Genomic DNA, 20,962 nt, shown 5'->3' on the forward strand with positions numbered 1-20,962 from the left:
GTGCTGATTTGATGCTTTATGTTTTGTCAATGTAAATTTAATATCTTTAGGTTTTGGACTCTTTGTCAGTCAGACAAAACAATCGCACAGAATTTTCGATTGTGGTGCATTGATTTGACCATTTTCTGACATTTTTAAACTAAACAACTGGTTCCCTTAGGTACATGTTTCTGTTTCTATTTTTTCTATTTACGTTAATGTATTATTTCTTCGCCTATGTTTACTAAATGTGTATAACATTCCTCTGATGTGTGTACATTTTTTCTTTTGATGTAGCACAGGAATTTCCCCAGTGCAGTGTTAATAAGCTCTATCTTATCTTAACTTAAAACAGTCAAAAATGGCCAACACAAATTTCCAGAGCCCAAGGGGACGTCTTCAAATTCCTTGTTTTGGCTGACCAACAATCCTCAACCCAAATATATTCAAATTCAAGTATTACGTTTTTGCTTCACATTCAATTTAAGCAATCAATTGATTGCCAGGAATGTTGGTATTTAATTTTCTTGTAATCTTTGCAACAATAAATTGATGAGTCATAAAAAAGAAGAACTGGAATGGTACTCTAAGAATGCTCCACGGATGGTCCCATTAGGGAGTTGTTTGATTTTGGTTTGTGTGTATGAGCTTTAAGTGAAAATGGCATTACAAAGAAGATGTGCTATTGTGTTTTATTTAGTTTCCAGTATTTGTGTGACGAAGAGCAGAAGAAAGATAAGATGAGCCATGAAATACGATCAGGTCAGATTTTTCTGACACCACAGGAATGCAGCATAAATGTCCTATCTCGTAATGTTCACAAGAGTGAAAAACAATTCTTGTATCCACCCCGTGACTCATAGCCGCTCCAAAATTGAATGGCTTCTTCCTTTGCACATGTTGCACCCTTCCACCTAGTTTTATGAAAATTGGGCAAGCAGTTTTTTCCGTAATCCTGCTGACCGAGAAGAAAACCAACAAACAGACAAACCAAGCCAAAAACATAACCTCCTTGGCGGAAGGTCATGATAAAAGTAATTGTTTACAACCCTAATAAAATAATGATCCCTCATATCTTCCATCAGTGCAGCACTGAAAGTAGATGCACATGTACTGTACAGGCTTGTTTTGTCTCAGGCTGCCTGTCTCACTCGGTCTTGCAATGTTGCACAGTCAGCTCAGCTGGCCTCTGCCTGCTCTGCTGGCTGAGTTCAGGCTGCAGGGACGCACTCGTCCCCCCTGAGAGGCTGCAGGCTCTGCTGATGCTAGAGGAAACACGGCTGCGAGATGTAAGGCGCAGCTTGAGCTCATTTTGATGTCTTGGAACACAATACACCAGAGTTTGCAGCCTGAGACAGCATTTTTGTTGTTCTGCTTTTTGTTTCTTTTTACAGGTTATTGTTATTGGGGGGGGGGGGCGAGGCGCATACACCAGTCTCTCACACCAGACAGTGAAACATTTATGATTGGTCTCAAATCCTTTGGCCCACAGTTTATCATAGACTCGGTTTGCTTATCTATGACAATGATAACTAATAGTGCTGTCAAACGATTCAAATATTTAATTGCGATTTATAGCATTACTGTCATAATTTAATCACACCTTTTTATCTATTCTAAATGTCCCTTGATTTCTTTTTGTCCCATTATTTTTTTCATCATTTTAACGCTCTTATCAACATGGAAAAGTGGATCGGCTTGCTTTGTGCAAATGTTTATTTTTAAATTGAAAACAACATTGGCATATAGCCTACTGTAGTGTTCAATTTCACACTAACATTCTCATTTGGAGCAAATAATCTCTCACACAGTGTAACACTGTCCATCAATAAAAGGGTGAAATAAATACTTTGACGCTGATGAATTCTCATCAGCTGTGTGCTTGGCCATCAAATGGTATTTCAGACCGGACGTGCTGCGATGATAGCTCAGTTCACAACGACAAAACATACAGATCACTTTGGTCCTGTCAATGGAACCGTTTGGCAACTTTTGGCATCTTATTGGCATCCATTTTGTTGTCTCGCACTCGCCATCTACTCAAAACGCAACCCCAGTACTCTTTGTCCGGCTGCAAGCCCCGACAAGTGTGTCCTGTTGTTTGTTTCCGGTCTAGCTAGAATCATTGTGGTGTTGTAGTACTAGTAGTACTAGTAGTCTCGCGATAAAAAAAATTGACACGCGTTTAACTGACAGCACTAACGATTAGTGTGTGTGTGGTGGTGTGTGTGTGGTGTGTGTGTGTGTGTGTGTGTTGTGTGTGTGGTGTGTGTTGTGTGTGTGTGTGTGTGTTATATATATGTATATGTGTGTATATACTATATACATATATATATCATTTATATTGTGTATATAATATATACATATACACTCACCGGCCACTTTATTAGGTACCCCATGCTAGTAACGGGTTGGACCCCCTTTTGCCTTCAGAACTGCCTCAATTCTTCGTGGCATAGATTCAACAAGGGCTGGAAGCATTCCTCAGGGAGTTTGGTCCATATTGACATGATGGCATCACACAGTTGCCGCAGATTTGTCGGCTGCACATCCATGATGCGAATCTCCCGTTCCACCACATCCCAAAGATGCTCTATTGGAATTGAGATCTGGTGACTGTGGAGGCCATTTGAGTACAGCAAACTCATTGTCATGTTCAAGAAACCAGTCTGTGATGATTCCAGCTTTATGACATGGCGCATTATCCTGCTGAAAGTAGCCATCAGAAGTTGGGTACATTATGGTCATAAAGGGATGGACATGGTCAGCAACAATACTCAGGTAGGCTGTGGCGTTGCAACGATGCTCAAATTTGGGACCAAGGGGCCCAAAGAGTGCCAAGAAAATATTCCCCACACCATGACACCACCACCACCAGCCTGAAAACCCTTGATACAAGGCAGGATGGATCCTGCTTTCATGTTGTAGACGCCAATTCTGATCCTACCATCCGACTGTCGCAGCAGAAATCGAGACTCATCAGACCAGGCAACGTTTTTCCAATCTTCTATTGGTCCAATTTCGATGAGCTTGTGCAAATTGTAGTCTCAGTTTCCTGTTCTTAGCTGAAAGGAGTGGCACCCGATGTGTCTTTGCTGCTGTAGCCCATCTGCCTCAAAGTTCGACGTACGGTGCGTTCAGAGATGCTCTTCTGCCCACCTTGGTTGTAACGGGTGGTTATTGAGTCACTGTTGCCCTTCTATCAGCTCGAACCAGTCTGGCCATTCTCCTCTGACCTCTGGCATCAACAAGGCATTTCCACCCACAGAACTGCCGCTCACGGGATGTTTTTTCTTTTTGGGACCATTCTCTGAAAAACCCTAGAGGGTTGTGCGTGAAAAACCCAGTAGATTAGCAGTTTTTGAAATACTCAACCACCACTTCTGCACCAACAATCATGCCACGTTCCAAGTCACTCAAATCCCCTTTCTTCCCATACTGGTCCGGTTTGAATGCAGGAGATTTTCTTGACCATGTCTCATGCCTAAATGACATGGTTCCGCCATGTGATTGGCTGCTTAGAAATTAAGTGTTAGACAGGTGGGTTTAAAAAAAGTGCCTTTAAAATGGGTGGTGTTTATATTTGTGTATTACAAAATATTATATTGTGTGTATATATGTATAGTTGTTTATATTATATGTATATGTGTGTATATATATATTATATGTGTGTATATATATTTTAATGTATATGTGTGTTATACATATATTTTGTTGTGTGTTATACATAAAATATTTGTGTGTATATACATATATTTGTATTGTGTGTATACATATATATGTAATGTGTGTATACTATATATATGTATATGTGTGTATATACATATTATTATTGTGTGTATATACTATATATATGTTTTGGTGTTTTAACATAAAATATGTATATGTGTGTATAACATTATATGTTATGTGTGTATATACATATATATGTATATGTGTGTGATAATATATAATGTTATTGTTGTATATAATTTTTAAATATATTGTTATGTTGTGTATATATATATTATATATTGAAACTGTGTGTTATATTATATATATATATATGAAATGTGTGTTTTATAATATATATTATATGTTTATTAATGTGTGTATATATATATATTGATTTTATTTTATATATATTGTATATGTTGTATAATGTTGTGTAAAATTTTTATGGTGTATATAATTTTGTGTTATATGTGTGTATATCATATATTTGTATATTGTGTGTATATATATTTTTATATATATGTGTGTATATAAAATTATATGTATATGTGTGTATATTATATATGTATATGTGTGATTAATATTATATATATGAAATGTGTGTATATACATATATATATGTATTGTGTGTATATACGTATATTTGATATGTGTGTAAAATTTTATGTTATTTTGTGGGGTGTATATATGTATATATTTGTGTTTTGTTATATTTGGTATATATATGTATATATATTGTGTATGTGTTATATATATGTGTGTATGGGTGTTATTATATATAATACTGTATATGTAGTTATATGTATATATATGTGTGTATGTGTATATGTATGTGTATGTGTATATATATATGTGTGTATATATAGTGTGTGTTGTGTGTGTGTGTGTTTTTTTGTTGTTGTATATATATCTATTTTATATATAGATATATATAATATATCATATATTATTATTATTAATATATTATATATATCTATATTTTTAAAGGGGTTGGTGATTACACAAGGGGTTTTGCTTCCAAGAAGTCTTTGGTGTGCATTTTAATTCCGCACTGAATGGCCACTCATGTCCTTTTTAGGAACATGCGTCTAAGATGAAGGGGGGGAAGAGAGAAAATATGACTCAGTTAAATTTTGTAGCTCAGAACACAGAGCTCAGAACACTGCTATTCACTGTGTCAGTGTCTTCATGCTGCACTTGGTTTGGCATTGAGTGCTGTGAAGGTCCTTGTACTGCGAGGACAGGAACACGCAGGCTAGTTGCTTGTCGTGTTTTTTTCAATGTTTCATTGGGCAACCTGCATGGTGCACTGTTTGTTTTCTTTGTGTATTTTTACTCCTAGCTTCTGTGTCCCAACTAGAAAACGCAGCACTTTGTAGAATACCACTTACTTTTGGTCTGACAGATTATTTATCTTGGCTCACTCTCCTCTTTTTCCTTCTTTCCCTTTCTACTTGCATGTGCCATCTTCATCTTCAGTTAAATCTAGTAATGAGTGTGTTGATGTTTCATCTTTCCTCTTAATGTTTTTATTAATTTACTATTTTTCTTCCTGCAGCCAGGAATCACAGAATTCCCACATGTCATGGAGCTGGAGTAAATATTAGAACATGTTACACGTATACACAAAAAAAAGATTGATTTTGATTGACATTGTTGTCATTTAGTTCATGTTCACATTGGCTTAATTCAAACAAACCATGAGCTTTAAGAATGACGTCATATGGACTGACACGTAACTCATTGATTGAAAATGTTTGGTCATCCTGCATTATCACCGCACAGACCTACGATTATATATCATAACATATATAAATATACGTAAGTAAGTAGGTAGGTAGAAACATAACAAGTACAAGGTATTTTGTAACAAATAATAATGGAGAGATTAAATAAAGACTACGCTTTGCTTCTCGCCTACAGATAGGGAGAACTCTTTACACGCTACAAAGACGGTGTGTGTAGAAAATGTATTTGGGCCATTACTGTCTACAGATACTTACAGATATAAATACATATACATACAGATAAAATGGAGTTCTTGTGTGTTGCTTCCCTTGTAATATTTGATTCTAGTTGTAAGGGTCGGCGGGGCATTGGCGGCATATTTCAGACCCGCTCCATGTTAAATTACAACAAGCCCATAAACCTTACTGCCTCACTATAACGGCTGCATTGTGTTCACTGCTTTGTTATTGGCTGACGTCCTATTTACCCACCCTGTCTGCTACCTGACAGAATTACACCCTCCGCTCGACGAAGGTTATGCCAAACTGTCCTTGTGAAAATCACTTGCAGTTCATTGAGTTATTGTTGGCTCTGCTGGGGTTTGCATTCCCAACTGTAATGATAAACAGATTAAAGATATCCCACTTTAATTATAAGTCTAAGTAGCACATTGGCTCTGCATTCTGTATGTCCTCCGGTAAGGAGATGAGTTGCAAAAGTATTTTGCTATTTGTTTATTTTTTTCCTTTCATCAGTGCATGGAAATGAAATCACAGGAAGCTAGTCCTGTCTGCGTGTAAGAGAGAGTTCTGCTCCTGTAGGCTTTTTATTATTCATGCTGTGACACTGCATGTTGTTTTGTTCCCCTCTTCATCAGGGCTGGCAGTTTGAAGCCAATATCACTCTTTCAATCCTGAACGAGCTGCTGCATATAATCAGGCTCGCAGCTGTAAGTTAAGTTTGAAGGATTTTAAGCCCCATGCACAAAGAATCATGCACTGATAGTTGATTATTTCATCCATTTTTTTACTTGTATATCTACCAGAACTGCTAACCTGAAGGGACAGGAAGTGGAATAAGGGAATGACAGCAGAATGAAATTAATTTTAGATTTATGGGGGGTATTACATGTATGTTCTGTTACCTGTAACAGCTGTTCAAGTGTGTTTATGTTTGTTTATTAAAAAACATTTGATCACAAAAACAAAATCCCCAGCCGTGACCCCCATTTACCACAACTTGACATCCTGGGGAAATGTCATGTCAGACTTATGTTGGCCAGATGCAATGGACAGGAAAGAGGCTCCTCCACACACATCATAAAAACACACACTTGCACACTGTGTGCACACACAATCTGAACATCAAGAGTCTTTTTCATTTTTGTCCCATAATTGTGGTTCGCTTGCAATCATGCTCACTTTTCCTCGAATTGCTAGTGAATCAAATTCAGATATAATTCCATGTGTAGTAATGGACACAACTGTGGCTTATGCTCAGTTTCTGCTTTAAAGGTCAACACAGGAAATGCCCATCTGTAGGATACAAAAAGGATCATTTTTGCTTCCAGGAAGGTTAAGGATTATGTAATTGCACGTTATGAAGGAGGTTTAGGGCCTTGAATTGGATGAAGACAATTTCTTCAAGGTTGATTTTTGCTCCTTATACCTTTGCCTGCTTAAAGTCACCTTAAGTACACATTCTCCAAGTTTATATAATTTTAGCAACAAGTCCTATTCCAAGTAGATATATCCTGTTTGCTACAGAATTAAACTAAGCAAGTTTGCACTTTCAACAAATTTGCCTGGGTGTATTAGGTACATACAGTAAACAATAAATATATTTAAAAGAGAATAAACAAACTGCAATGCAGACGACGCTGATTCAAAACTCCCAGACAACTTGAATCTAAAATTCAGTTTATTGAAAGAAACATTGTGCAGATGATTTTGGATTTTCAGAAATGTGTGGGTTCATCTTATTGCATCTGTCTATTGCCGTGACGGCAGCCACAGTTAAAGTTGCCCCTCTCTGATCAGTCAATCAGACAATGTGCAGCAGAAGAGTGGAGGAGCATGTTTTCTCTGCCAGTCTGTCAGTGTTGGTCTCTCTCAGTGTGTGGGAGCGGCCTTTGACCTGCTGCAGACAAGCGTGTAGCGATGAGGCGGAGAGCCTGCTGAGCCTGCCGCACTCCTATCATTAGCATGGAGAGTCACGCTCCCCCTCTGCACCAACCATTGTTTTCCACTGTTTCTGTCCTTGAGAGGAAACATGCTTCATCTTCAACAGCCCATATTTGCTTCTTTTTGATTTGGCAGTTAATGATCGAGGTCAAGGCTTTTCTAATACACAGTTGATGCATGGCTTTTATTTTCCTCTCTGCTTTTACCATTTTTTCCCTTCTATTATGCATTTTCCTGTGAGAGATATATTCTGGCATTTATTTTACCCCGCTAGCTGAGTGATGGTCGCACATTAGCCCCGCTAAGCTGACAGTTCCATTTGATGGATTTTTGCTGCAGTCAGGGGAGGTGACACTGTGTGACACACAGGTTACATGAGGGGAGAGACCAGCTGCATGGGTGGCTTAATGGGGGGTTTGAAAGAAATGAGCAGTGTGCCAGGTTGTGTCCTTTTTATTTAAATTTTCTGTTTCCCCTTAAACCAGAGCAAATGCAATGATGCTATGCAACACATATATTGTCATTTTATGTATAAGGCTTTTCTCCAATGCACAGTTTCTGTGTTGTGCATAATCGTACTTTAGGCCCTTCTTTTTTTAATTTACATTTTTGGAAACTGACAAAGGTATAATTTCAATGTAACATCATTCTTCCCCTAATGTTTAGTTGTTGTTTTGCTTTCATAAAATTTAGGTTGTCAACCCACCATTTTTAATAATCAGCAGAAATCCAGACCCTTTAGATCAGAGATCTTCAACAGTGGGTCCTTGACCCTTAGGCAGTCCTCAGAGTTAGTGCAGGGGGGCTGCCAAATTATGTGAAAAATATCTTTTTGAAAGTTTATTTTAAAATTAAAAATGTCTGAAAATATACATTAATATGAATCCAACATATTAATAGCAAAGATAAATTGGCCAGTTTGTGGAAAAAGAAGGTTTAGGTACGGTAGTCACTTTGGTAGCCATACAGTTGAGTTTAAGGATTAACTTTGGCTTCCACGACCACATGTATTACATTACTTTACATTACATGTCATTAAGCTGACTCTTTTATCCAAAGTGACTTCCAGTAAGTGCATTCAACCTTGAAGGTGCATGTGTGTCATGTTTAAAGTGGCCAAATTATGGAAAAAAACACAATTTTTTTTCAGGGATTTGCGGTGTTATTTTGTGTCTCTGATGCTTCCACAGGCATACAAACTTCGAAAAAAAAAAACTATCAATGCTATTTTGAGTTCGATACAGGTTTATGAATGTCCTCTGCCTTCAGTCTCTGGGAGAGCTGGTCAAAATCTGCACGGCTTTCTACTTCACTAACTAAGACAAAGTGGCTAACCGTAGTATGTTAGCATTAACATGCTAGCTCTTTCTCAGTAGCAAAACACTGCTACAGGACACACTAGTTCACCATAATCTACAAAAGAACTACTTACATGTCCCTGGTCCGCAGGTATTCCACAAGTGCGCCCTTGTTCAGAAGAAGTCTCCCAGCTAATCCTGCCTTGTACTGACCAAAGTTGGAGAAAGAGTTCTCAGGCTGATGTGATCTTACCTAGCTACCACGTCTGTGCGACTCCCAACAAGGATAGTAAAGAAGTGGGATGTCTCACTCTGTAGCTAAAACAGAGACCCAAACCGGATCTGCAGCAATGTGCTGTACAATAAAAAAAATATGGTGTTTTTTGAAAATGAAACCATGTAAACCTATTCTGGTACAACCTCAAAATACAGTTATGAACCTGAAATGTGCATAATATGGGTGTTTTAATGTTAAAACATGATGTATAAATAATAACCAATTTTTTGTATCTATTTGGCTCAGTTTAACTCAATTGTAAAAACTATAAAATATACATATGAAGTAGGGGTACCTACTTGGTCTCTCTTTTGCCTAATGGGTTCCTGGCCTAAAAAATGCTATTTTACCACCAAAAAGACTTTCAGTTTTTTATAGTATGCCAGCTCATTAAATACTGCAGTGGTTTAGGCTCAGATATGTCAGTTTGAAAAGGGTCAGGTCTGATTTTCAATGCCAGGTCAATGATGCAATGTATCCTTGTGTCATATTTTGATTAGACATGTCTTTTGTATATGTTCAGTGTAGTAACAAAAGTTAGTATTCCACAACGTACCTGGGGATGATTGCTGATTCTCTATAATGTAGTATTCTCGCAAAAAGCCAACATTTACCATTAACAAAAGTGTTTGAGTGAGACACTGAATTACAAACTCTCAACCATTTTATTCCCCATTTTTTTCTTAGTTTGAAAACATCAGCCATATACCGATTAACAAAGTGCAGACCTGTACCTTGAGTCTTATAAACAAATCTCTACTTAAGGGAGTGAATCCGCTGAACCTCTTCTGTCCTAAAACCTAAAGTGTGCCAGTGTTGTCGGCACATGGGACCTGCACAAAAACTCTGCACCATTCGTGACAGCAGCCGTCCCAGCCAGCTCCCGCAGAGCCCCTCTCCTGCCTCAGGGAGACTTGGAGGTGGCTGAGTGATGCAGGTTCTGCCAGCGTGTGCCTGACTAGATATGAGACCCAGTTTTCTCTGACACAGCCCAACATCTCCAGCGATTTCATTTTATCTCTTTCATATCTCGCTATCCATCTGCCTTGCTTGTTTTGAAGCTGAGCCTTTAATCTTCGCTGCCTCACACCTGAGCACAGAGAGCTGTTGCACAAATAATACAATTAAAATAAATAGAATTGAAAAAATATCTGTCTGCCAGCTATATTAGCATAATTTTCTTGAAACTGACAGTGTTTATGAGACAATGTTTGACCAAAAAAGAAGTGGAGTATTTTAAATAGAAAGGAATGTCATACAGCATTTTATAAACTCCTCCAACATTGCTTAATTGTCGTGTTCTGTTTCACTGAGTTCCAATCACTAGTTACTGACATGTTTGTTGTGTTGCAGAGGGAGATGAAGGAGCAGCTGGCCACCCTGCAGGACAGTGAGAAGGGACACACCGAGGCCCTGCAGCTCCTGCAAAGACAACTTACTGAGACCAAGGTATTGAAACATTTGCACCAGCAGCAATTATTCAGCTGCATACGGCTGCAACTAAAAATCTTTTTCATTATCTATATACTGTAGTTTATAGAAATGTCAGAAAATAGTGTTAGCCATAACAGTTTCCCAGAGCCTAAGGTAAAGCCGTGCTTTATCTCACCGAACATTGAAAACTATATTCAGTTTCCAATGACATGAAACATAAAAGCAGCAAATCTTTACATTCTGCAAGCTGGAACCAGGAGATTGTTTGCCATTACTGCAGGATTAGTCTCGGATTGCCAGACCTCTCTCCACAGTGCTTTGTAAGCAATGGAGTACGGTCTGGCTACACCGTTTATCCATTCTGGGATAGGGGATTTGTATTTCTTTAAACTAGATGTTTTGAGATGGCGGATGTCAGACGTTATCCCAGCATGAACATCAGTTGAGCCAGACTTTCGTTGGATACACAACATAAGAGTGATCAATTGACCGACTAATTGTTTCAGCACTAATTGTCACAAAGGTGAACCTGAAACAATCTGTGGTGTAATTGATTAATAGATCGACTCAGCAACTACTTTAAATAGCAATTAAATGCCATGTTTTCAAGCAAAAATATCAAATACCACCAAGTTCCAGCTTCTCAATTGTGAACATGCTGCTTTTTTTGTCTTATTTGATAGTAAATTAATAGTAATAAACTAAAAGTGATAGTAAACATCTTTATGGCTGCAACTAAAGATTACTTTCAATACTGATTCATCTGCTAATTATTTACTCTATTAAACGTCAGAAAAGGAATAATGCCCAAGGTGACATCTTCAAATGTCTTGTTTTGTCTGACAGTTTTAAATCCAAAAACAGTCCTTTTAATATCATAGAATACTTTTAAAAAACAATCTAAACGAAATGATTTAACCAGCAGACAATCACAAAATTGTAATCATGCATCAAAAGCATGCTTAGAATTCACATTTTGATTTACAAGTAATTAGTTATATACCAACAAATAGCATTGAATATCAGACACAACAGACTGTGCGCATCTTTATTCAACAAGACATCCTTGTTTGCATCTCAAGCATCCAAACGTGACAGTAATACTCACTTAGTAAAACAAGCCTGAACGAGCAGGAAAAAGAGAAACGTGTGCAGTCTTTCAGTCACTGATTATCCATCTTTTCTTCCAAACTGATTTGGACTGACAGTTAAATTCCGACACGTAAAATTGGTTTATTGAGCGGCTGTTTGATCCTTGTGACCTTGTTTTAATCCGCGAACCATGAGCATCCACTCAATATGTCAGTCCCTCACCCTCCACACACATACACAAAAACACACATACGACCACACACACACACACACACACACACACACACACACACACACACACACACACACAACACACACCTCTTCTCTATCCTGTAGTGACATTGAAGCTATTGACCAGGGAAGGGTCTTTAGCAGAGACAATGTCGCAGCCGTCAGCGTTGTTTGGCATCTAGGGAGCACATTTCTCTTTCTCCTGTTTTTGTACCTGCTGTCCGACGTCACAGCACCACTTGTCTTTTTGCCAGAGAGAGCCAGGCCCTGTCCATTTTAGCCTGTCCATCAACTGACTCTAACTGCTAGATGTAGGCTTTTTTGCCGCCCCCACTCCTCATTGGGAATGAGCTGATCTCATTAGATTTACATCCATTTGCACTGAGTGCTCTGCTTGGAAGAGAGCCACACTGTGACTTTATTGATGCGTTTAGGTAGCTTAGAATGAAACGTCTCCCTGCATATTTTCATCAAATATTTTTTTCTTCTGTGTTTTTACCCAACTGTTAAGAGTACTCCACCTATTTAGCTTTGCACTATAACATTGTCAGACGTGTGTGTGTGTGCACTGTGTGCACAATTATTAGGCAAGTGAGTATTTTGACCTTGTTGTCATTTTCATGCATATTTTCCATTCCAAAGCCATATGAACTTAAATGCTAATTTGATTTAAGCATTATCTGGTAATCTGTTTAATGAGTGGAGGTGAGGCCTAAAGTGACTAACACCCTATATCAAGGTGTGCATAATTATTAGGCAGCTTGTTTACCTCAGACAAAATGGGCCAAAAGAAGTACAAGGTGTTCAGTGCTCAGGTGCCCAGGTTAGAGAGGCTGAAACCCGACTACCACTTAACATGACTCATAAGTTGAAACGTCAAGACTAGGCCAAGAAATATCTGAAGATAGATTTTTCAAAGGTTTTATGGACAGATGAAATGAGAGTGTCTCTTGATGGACCAGATGGATGGGCCCTTGGCTGGATCTCTAAATATAGAGCTCCACTTTGAGTCAGACACCAGCACGATGGAGGTGGGGTACTGGTATGGGCTGCTATTATTAAGGATGAGCTAGTTGGACCTTTTTGACTTTAAGATGGACTTAAAATCAACTCCCAAAACTACTGCCATTTTTTTAGAAGATACTGTCTTCAAGCTGTGGTACAGAAAAAAAACTATATCCTTCAAGAAGGCCATGATTTTTATGCAGGACAATACTCCATCACATGCATCCAAGTACTCGACTACGTGGCTAGTCAGCAAAGACCTTATGGAAGACAGAATAATGACATGGCCCCCTTCCTCACCTGTCCTCAACTTCATTGAGAACTTATGGGCCCTTCTTAGACGTATGATTTAAAGTGAGGGAAGACAATCCACCTCTTTGAACAGCATCTGGGAGGCTGTGGTTGCTGCTGCACAAAAAGTTGATCATTAACAGATCAAGAAACAGATTCCATGGATGGAAGGCTCATGACCGTTATTGAAAAGTGGGGTGGCTATATTGGTCACTGAATATTTATTGAAATGTATTATTTATTTGTACATTTTAAATTTTATTCTTAAATTAAAATAAACAAGTGAGATGGAAAAAATTTAGTTTTCATTTAAATGCATAATAATTCTGCACACAGATATTCTCCTGAGAAAGCCCAAACTCACTTTTCCTTTGTTAAATATTCAGATTTGAGGTAAGGGTGGCTACTTTGAAGAACCTAGAAAATAAGACATGTTTTCAGTTATTTAACACTTTTTTGTTAAGGACATAATTCAATATGTGTTCATTCATAGTTTGGATGCCTTCAGTGAAAATCTACAATGTAAATAGTCATGAAAATAAAGAGAACGCATTGTGTGTGTGTGTGTGTGTGTGTGTGTGTGTGTGTGTGTGTGTGTGTGTGTGTGTGTGTGTGTGTGTGTGTGTGTGTGTGTGTGTGTGTGTGTGTGTGTGTGTGTGTGTGTGTGTGTGTGTGTGTGTGTGTGTGTGTGTGTGTGTGTGTGTGTGTGTGTGTGAGACAAAAGAGGACAATTAAATAAGAATATTAAAGGAAATACTGGAGATAGGCTACAATTCTGTCTATTCTCAAAGCGTACCTGTAAACACACTTTGATGTGTGAAATCAGTGGAGTTCCCCTGTAATGTCGTTGTGTCTCAGTTCCTGCGAAGGAATCAGTGCAGCAGCCTGACTCTCATTTAAACTGAATGTGTCCTGCTTGCACTGCAATTTGAGTCCTAGGCTCGTGGGTGCTTGGTCTCCGTCTGAAGGATAGACATTGTGTCCTATTCACATTCCCACCGGGGATTCGCCACATAATCACATGCTTCCCTGAAAGGTAGCCAGTCTCCTGTCTCCAAGGGCTACAGACACCCTCTTAGTGCCATCACGGCCTGCTGGGTCAAAGCAGCAGACGTGTCACTGAGAGACTGATAGCTGGACTGCTGCAGCCCTCCTCCTCCTCTTCCTCCTTTTCACTATTGGTTTTCAACTCTTAACTAGGTAGGAGGGCTGGGGATACAGCCCACCTTAATGTCATAGCTCTCATGCCTGGAGAGAAATAGTTGTCTGAAAAGTTTCCCACAGGCAGAGCGAGAATACCTGCCACCAGTCTCTGAGAGGAACATGCTGTTTGAAGGGGATTGATTGAATTTTACTCGAGTGTAATTAAACCTCAGATCACAGATCCTACTGTAAATGCTGAAAAGATCAGAGTAATGGTTGAAATTCCTGACAGAGAAAATAAACTAGTTTCACATAAAATTCTTGTTTTGATCAATTTCACTGGGATTCATTGATAAATCTGATTTGATCTGTGTAAAAACGTAAGCTCAACTTTTTCTGTGAAACGATGACTGTTTGGACACAGGGAAACTTATAACAAAACGTGTGAATGTAGTCCAGTCTTTGCTTCGGCCTGTAATAGTTTGCGCCTCTCTGCCAGTCCACCAGGTTTGTAGTCTTGCAGACTTTATTTTCTCAGTGGAAGGTTGTACACACACTGTTCAGAGAGCCACTTAACATCAATACATGTACAAGCTGAATCAATGAATGAATGTTAATTTAATATTAACACAATTTAGAGCACTTTGCTAGTCCTTGAATTGCTGACTCTTGTCTATTTAAGAATCAGGCTATTGCGACTGAAACACTCAATAAACCAAGCTAACTAAAGTACTACGTCTATTTCAGAGTTGGGTGATGACAGCTATAAATAGCCCGGCTGAGGGTGTAAACACTCTTTTGCCTCTTTTTTTTCCCAGTCCTCAGCCAAGAGTCTGCGCGCCACCATCGGCGACGCATTCGAGCGCCTTCACCGCTTCCTACGCGAGCGCCAGAAGAGCATGCTGGAAGAGCTTGAGATGGACACTGCCCGCAAGCTGGCCGACATTGAGCACAAGATCCAGCGCTACAGCCAGCAGCTGCGCGACGTCAAGGAGGGCATCCAAATCCTGCAGGAGCGCCTTAATGAGACGGAACGACACGACTTCCTGGAGGGAGTAGCCGTCACATCTGAGAGGTGCTTCACCTGCTCTGAGTTTGCTAAAGCAGTCCCAGTGTCATCACTGCAGTCCGATAAGAAACTAAATGTGGTTGTAAACACATTATCTTCAAGAAGGATCAGGTTTTTATCAACTCTTGAAGTCTTGCATCCACATATTTGCCATTACAGTTTTTATAATAATAGCTTACAACATGCCAAATGGGTGTTCTGCTGAGCCGAAATATAAGGTTGCTTACATTTTTATAGAAAGTACAGATTTGAGCAACCGCATCAGATAATCTCTGAACAGATGGTGTATTAGGCCTGAATAAACCAGCTGTAGGGTTTAATCTGGAAGAGGGGTATTTGAGGACGATTTAATTGAAGAGTTTAATAGCTTTAGAGCTGATTAATGAGGTTGAAAATAGAGCTTGCAAGTGTGTTGGAATTAAACATTATATATCTTTAAATGTACAATATTAACGTTTTTTTTAAGTATTATTTCATCTAAACTGGAGGTGGATAATATCATGTCTGAGAATAGATTGTAAATGTATGTAAATATGATGGACAAGCATGTATGATCAAGGTACATTTCACTTTGCTTGAACCAAGGAAACAAGTCACATTTTGGCAAAGAAACACTCTATCATTCAAAAATTGTACTTTTGGAAAACACCATGAGTGGTACTTACAGAAACATTGTAATATTATTTTATTTGTATTCCTCACTGTCTGACAATACACCACAAATAACGGGATGTTTCTCCACAAGGTCTCCTTTTCGACATACTGCGCTGTTATTTTCAGGATTTCAACGTGGTAAACAACACGGTCAATATCTCGTCTGAACTGTCGGACTACATGTAGGAGTGCACTGAGTGATTCATGTGGAGGTTCATATTGAATCATACTGTAATGGTGTTAGAGCTGAACCACTTCTCTCACTGATACGTTCTCTATAGTTGGAGATTTATGAAGCAGTTTGTCAGCTGTTTAATTTCAATAATGGCATATTTCAAAGACACAAACCAGAATAAGCATGTGAAAAATCAATGTTGTGGGTTGAACAACAGACAGTATTGTTTGGGGGAAGGTGGAAAATTGGATTTAGGCTGTTATTGATCTGGGTTTTTTTTTTTCTGTCTAGGATTAAAGGGAAGATACATGAGACCAATCTGACGTATGAAGACTTCCCGACATCCAAGTACATGGGGCCCTTACAGTACACAATATGGAAGTCTCTCTTCCAAGACATCTCACCAGGTATGTGAACATGGATGGATGTAACGCAAACATGCTGCTCAGTAAATATAGAGCGTGTCATTTAGTGGAAAGCACTGCAGGTGATAAAGGAACGGTTTAACAAATATGTTTATCTGCTTTTTATGCTGAGAGTTAAACCAGAAGATTGATTCCAATCTCATGTCGGTGTGGTAAATATAGAGCTACAGACAGCAGCGGTTAGCTTAACTAAGTATAAAGGCTGGAAAAGGGGAAATGGCTAGTCTGTTCAAAGGTAACAAAATCCATCTACCAGCATCTCAAAGCTCATTAATGTAATTTAAACCTGTCTATAGAGCACATGGTCTTAAGTGTGTGATGCTGGTGCATTTAGGGCCTGTCCAACTCCACTTTGGCTAGTTTAACAGCGCGTTATCTTGATGCAAAGTAAAGGGGCAATGGGTTTAGGGGTTGTATTTACTCTCTTAAATAATCATAGGTGTGTTTTTGTGCATAACATGAATACAACCAATCAGTGTCATGTCTCATTCCCTTTAAAAGCCAGATGTGCCTGCACCATGTGCAATGCTATATAAACCGCGGATTTGGGAAATTGGAGAAGTGAGCGATTTTCTGCTGAGGAAAAGGATGCGCTCATGCACAAAGCAAGACTCTCTGCCTTGGGCTTCAAGTACCCTGGGGTGGTGACGGATATCCGGCGTATGACTATCATAGAAAAAATAAAAAGTAAATAAATAAATTAAAAAGTCCACATGGGATTTGTTTTTGATGCACTGGGTATAACCACCATCGTAGTTCCCCCTACCAATGGTATGAGGCCAACCAAAGAGTTCTAGCCAACCAGAGGCAAAGTAGGGCAGGTCTTGAACAGGGGTAACTCGTCAACACAAAATGCAAAACGTTTTGTCAGTTGAATTCACTTTAATGAATGTATATATTGAAACTTGAACATTTCTCCCACCCACAGCTGCTATTAATCAAAATGTTAATTGTCTGCGGATTAACCACAGGGCTGCAAATGTAACTGCAATTCGTTCATCACTTATTATCTGAATAATGTTTCATTCTAATAGGAGAAAAATACTGCGCCATTGACTTTAGAACAGGTTTTTGTTGGTCAGTGGCACACAGTTGCTCTCTGATGTCTATGCGCCAACAATGCGCCTGACCACACCTCATTTTAAGACACGCCCATGTTTGCACAGATGGGCGCAAGTACATTTGCTTCTTTGTGGGCGCTGGGTGTGAAAATTACAACGTTGGTCTGACACTAGCAATGACTGTTTGCTTTGCGCCATGTGTAAGACATAGCATAATCTCTCCTGTTTTGGTTTTTTTTTGTGATATGATTCACAATTATGAGCCAGTGTATTCCTTGAACGAGTGCCAATGTAAAACCACAAATAGTTGTTTCTTTAGGAAGCTTTAGAGATGCTGGTAGGAGGATTTTGTTACTTTTGGACGAAGCCATACTTTGCTGCTCTCCAATGTTTTCAGTCTTCCTGCTAAGCAAAGATAACCATCGTCTAGCTAGATTTAGAATTATGTTTAAAATAACCGACAGATGGGAGAGTAGTATCAGTCTTTTAATCAACTCTCAGCAGGAGAGCAAATAAACCATATTTTCCGAAACGTGTAACTGTTGCTTTAAAAACCGGTTGACTGTCTTAATTTCCTTCAGTAGCTGAATGTTTGACACAGAAACACGGAGTGCAGGAACTGATCCAGCCCTGAATTAGGATTGCTGGGATGCTTTGTGCATTTTTTTTTTCCTCAGATGAAAAATGGTAGTCGACACAGAGGACGGCAATGTCCCTCTGTGTTTGACAGTGCCAAGAGGAGCTCTTCTCCCTCTGCCCTACAGCCATCACTCACTCATAGGAGATTATTTAAAATAATGTGCTGAGGAATTTTTTACTCCCTCAATCGAATCTCCCAATTTAGCCCGCTGTCACCGAAGGGAGGCCAGGCAGTTGTTTTGCCTCCCTCGACTGGCTGCCAAATGGAACAATTGGTTACAATCCATCACCAGCGGTTGCCAGAGACGAAATAAAGACATTCTTCCCATCGTCCCTCATCCCTCGCTGTCACTGATGGGTTAGCCGGAATAACTACCAGGCGCTGTGCTTTTTTCACCCTCCTCATGTTCAGCAAGAAAAATGGCTTTCTTCGTTGATGTGTGTACACTTGCAGGTTTCGCTGTATGACACAAAGAGGCACTTAGGTTATGAAATTTTAATGACTTGATTGTAACAAACACTGGAGATGTCATTGACTGGAGAAGGCATTGTCCTGTCCGCTGGCCGGGCGCCAAACATTTCACCTCCATTTATCCCAGTTGATAAAAAGAGGAAGATAGAGAAGATAGAGGAACTGAGCAAAGAGAAGAACCTGTTATTGTTCAGCCAGATAGGGTTCCCTTAAAAGCAGAGATGGGTGCAAATTCTCCCTCCCTGAAACCACAAAACTGCACAGTGAAAGAGCCTCCTACACTGTCATTTGTGCTTCCCTGTATTATTTGTATTCTTCCTGTGGTCTGATATTGCTCAGCTTGAGCTACCATATCAGACTCTAGAGGGGACTTTGAAAATTCTACTTTATGCATAAAGGTAATAACATCTCATAATAAAATCTATTGCGTGTACTCGCAGCCACACTCATTGCTCATTCTCCTGAAATAAGAATTAAGCAGTTGATTCACAGTATAATACACAAGCCATCAGTCATCACTTACCACAGGGCATGGCTTAATCACCTCTTTTAACTCTGGCAGTACTAATGATGTCTCTACTGGGTTGTTGGTCTCAAAGTGTTGATTCATCCAAATAACAACCAAAAAAAACCTTTATTTTAGTGGTATGTTGGCATTGAGATAATTTTGGTTTTAGGTGTCCAAGTATGCCACCACTACAAAACAATGGAAGGAAATGGAGTTTCTATGGAATTCAGCAGCGTCTATTTTCATTGACAATGTCTTTACTCTGGATAATACACAGAAGCTAACAGAAATGTTCAAAGCTAAGGCATAACATGTTGATGATTTGTTTTGTCTTTTCCTACTTTCTTATACTGATGACTGGCCTGTGTGTCTCGGCTGTTTTCTGTCCAGTGTTAAATCTAAAAGTGAGATAAATGCGGACTCTTTGTGCTAAAACTGTCTCTTCCCTTTTCTCGTCTTCCCCAGTGCCAGCAGCATTGACCCTCGACCCCATCACAGCACATCAAAGACTGATCCTCTCAGACGATTGTACCATAGTGGCCTACGGGAACCTTCATCCGCAGCCCCTGCAGGACTCCCCGCGCCGCTTTGACGTGGAGGTGTCTGTTCTGGGCGCAGATGGCTTTTTGTCGGGCGTCCATTACTGGGAGGTGATGGTGTCGGAGAAGACCCAGTGGATGATCGGTGTGGCCCATGAGACAGTAAGCCGCAAGGGCAGCATCCAAATCCAGCCCAGCCGCGGCTTCTACTGCATCGTTATGCACGACGGCAACCAGTATAGCGCCTGCACCGAGCCGTGGACCCGCCTCAATGTAAAGAGCAAGTTGGAGAAGGTGGGGGTGTATCTGGACTACCACAAAGGCCTGCTCATCTTCTACAATGCCGACGACATGTCCTGGCTCTACACCTACCGGGAGAAATTCCCCGCCAAGGTCTTCCCCTATTTCAGCCCTGGCCAGAGCCACGCCAACGGCAAGAACGTGCAGCCGCTGCGAATCAACACTGTACGCCTTTAAGAGCTGCACACATCTGTGGTCGTGATTGTCCTGACAGATAATGCACAGGACTTGTGTAGGTTTTGAAAAGATGTGATAAGAAATGAGTTTAAAAATGTTTAATAAGGTGTTTTGAAATGTCATTTATTTTAGTTCAGTTAAGACTTGTGATTGATGTTGCTCTTAAAGCAACACTGTAACTTTTTTCCTCTTCTGTCCTGAGTTGTTCCAATGAGACAACCCGTAGGGGGACCGAAGAGTGAAAAGTTATATAGTGTTGCTTTAAGACCTGAGCTGTTATTGTTGCGTGACTTGAAATGGCCATACGATAATGGCCCGCACTTCATTCCGTATCTTTAATTGAAAAGATGAAAGGGATTAAAGTCCCAGGCCCACCTTGCACACACTCCCAGGGGGCAACACTCTCCTGATCAATCTCCAGACTTGTCAGACTTGACATCCCCTCTCTGTTCAAGCAAGAGGACAATGAAGACTGGTCACTTGTCTTCTCTGTGCTGTACAGTTGGCTTAGCTTTGTCTGTGGAATGGGATTGACAACACTCGGCTCCCTTTTTGGCCTTCGTTTGGC

At 39.7% G+C, this 20,962-nt stretch overlaps 1 protein-coding gene across 2 annotated transcripts in view; it reads left to right on the plus strand.

The window, feature by feature from the left end:
• The window catches only part of trim62.1 (tripartite motif containing 62, tandem duplicate 1), a 40,006-nt gene extending 19,445 nt beyond the window's left edge, over positions 1–20,561 (plus strand). The window contains exons 3-6 of one of the 2 annotated variants that reach the window (XM_032514768.1): positions 10,533–10,628; positions 15,194–15,555; positions 16,565–16,680; positions 19,844–20,561. In XM_032514768.1, coding sequence (XP_032370659.1) covers positions 10,533–10,628; positions 15,194–15,555; positions 16,565–16,680; positions 19,844–20,394 — 1,125 coding nt within the window. In that variant the 3' untranslated portion in view covers positions 20,395–20,561. The remainder of the gene's footprint in view (positions 1–10,532; positions 10,629–15,193; positions 15,556–16,564; positions 16,681–19,843) is intronic. The other variant, XM_032514769.1, reaches the window with a different exon arrangement.
• The last annotated feature ends 401 nt before the right edge of the window (positions 20,562–20,962 follow it).

The sequence above is a fragment of the Etheostoma spectabile genome, chromosome 4, assembly GCF_008692095.1.
Source record: "Etheostoma spectabile isolate EspeVRDwgs_2016 chromosome 4, UIUC_Espe_1.0, whole genome shotgun sequence".
Lineage (NCBI taxonomy): Eukaryota > Metazoa > Chordata > Actinopteri > Perciformes > Percidae > Etheostoma > Etheostoma spectabile.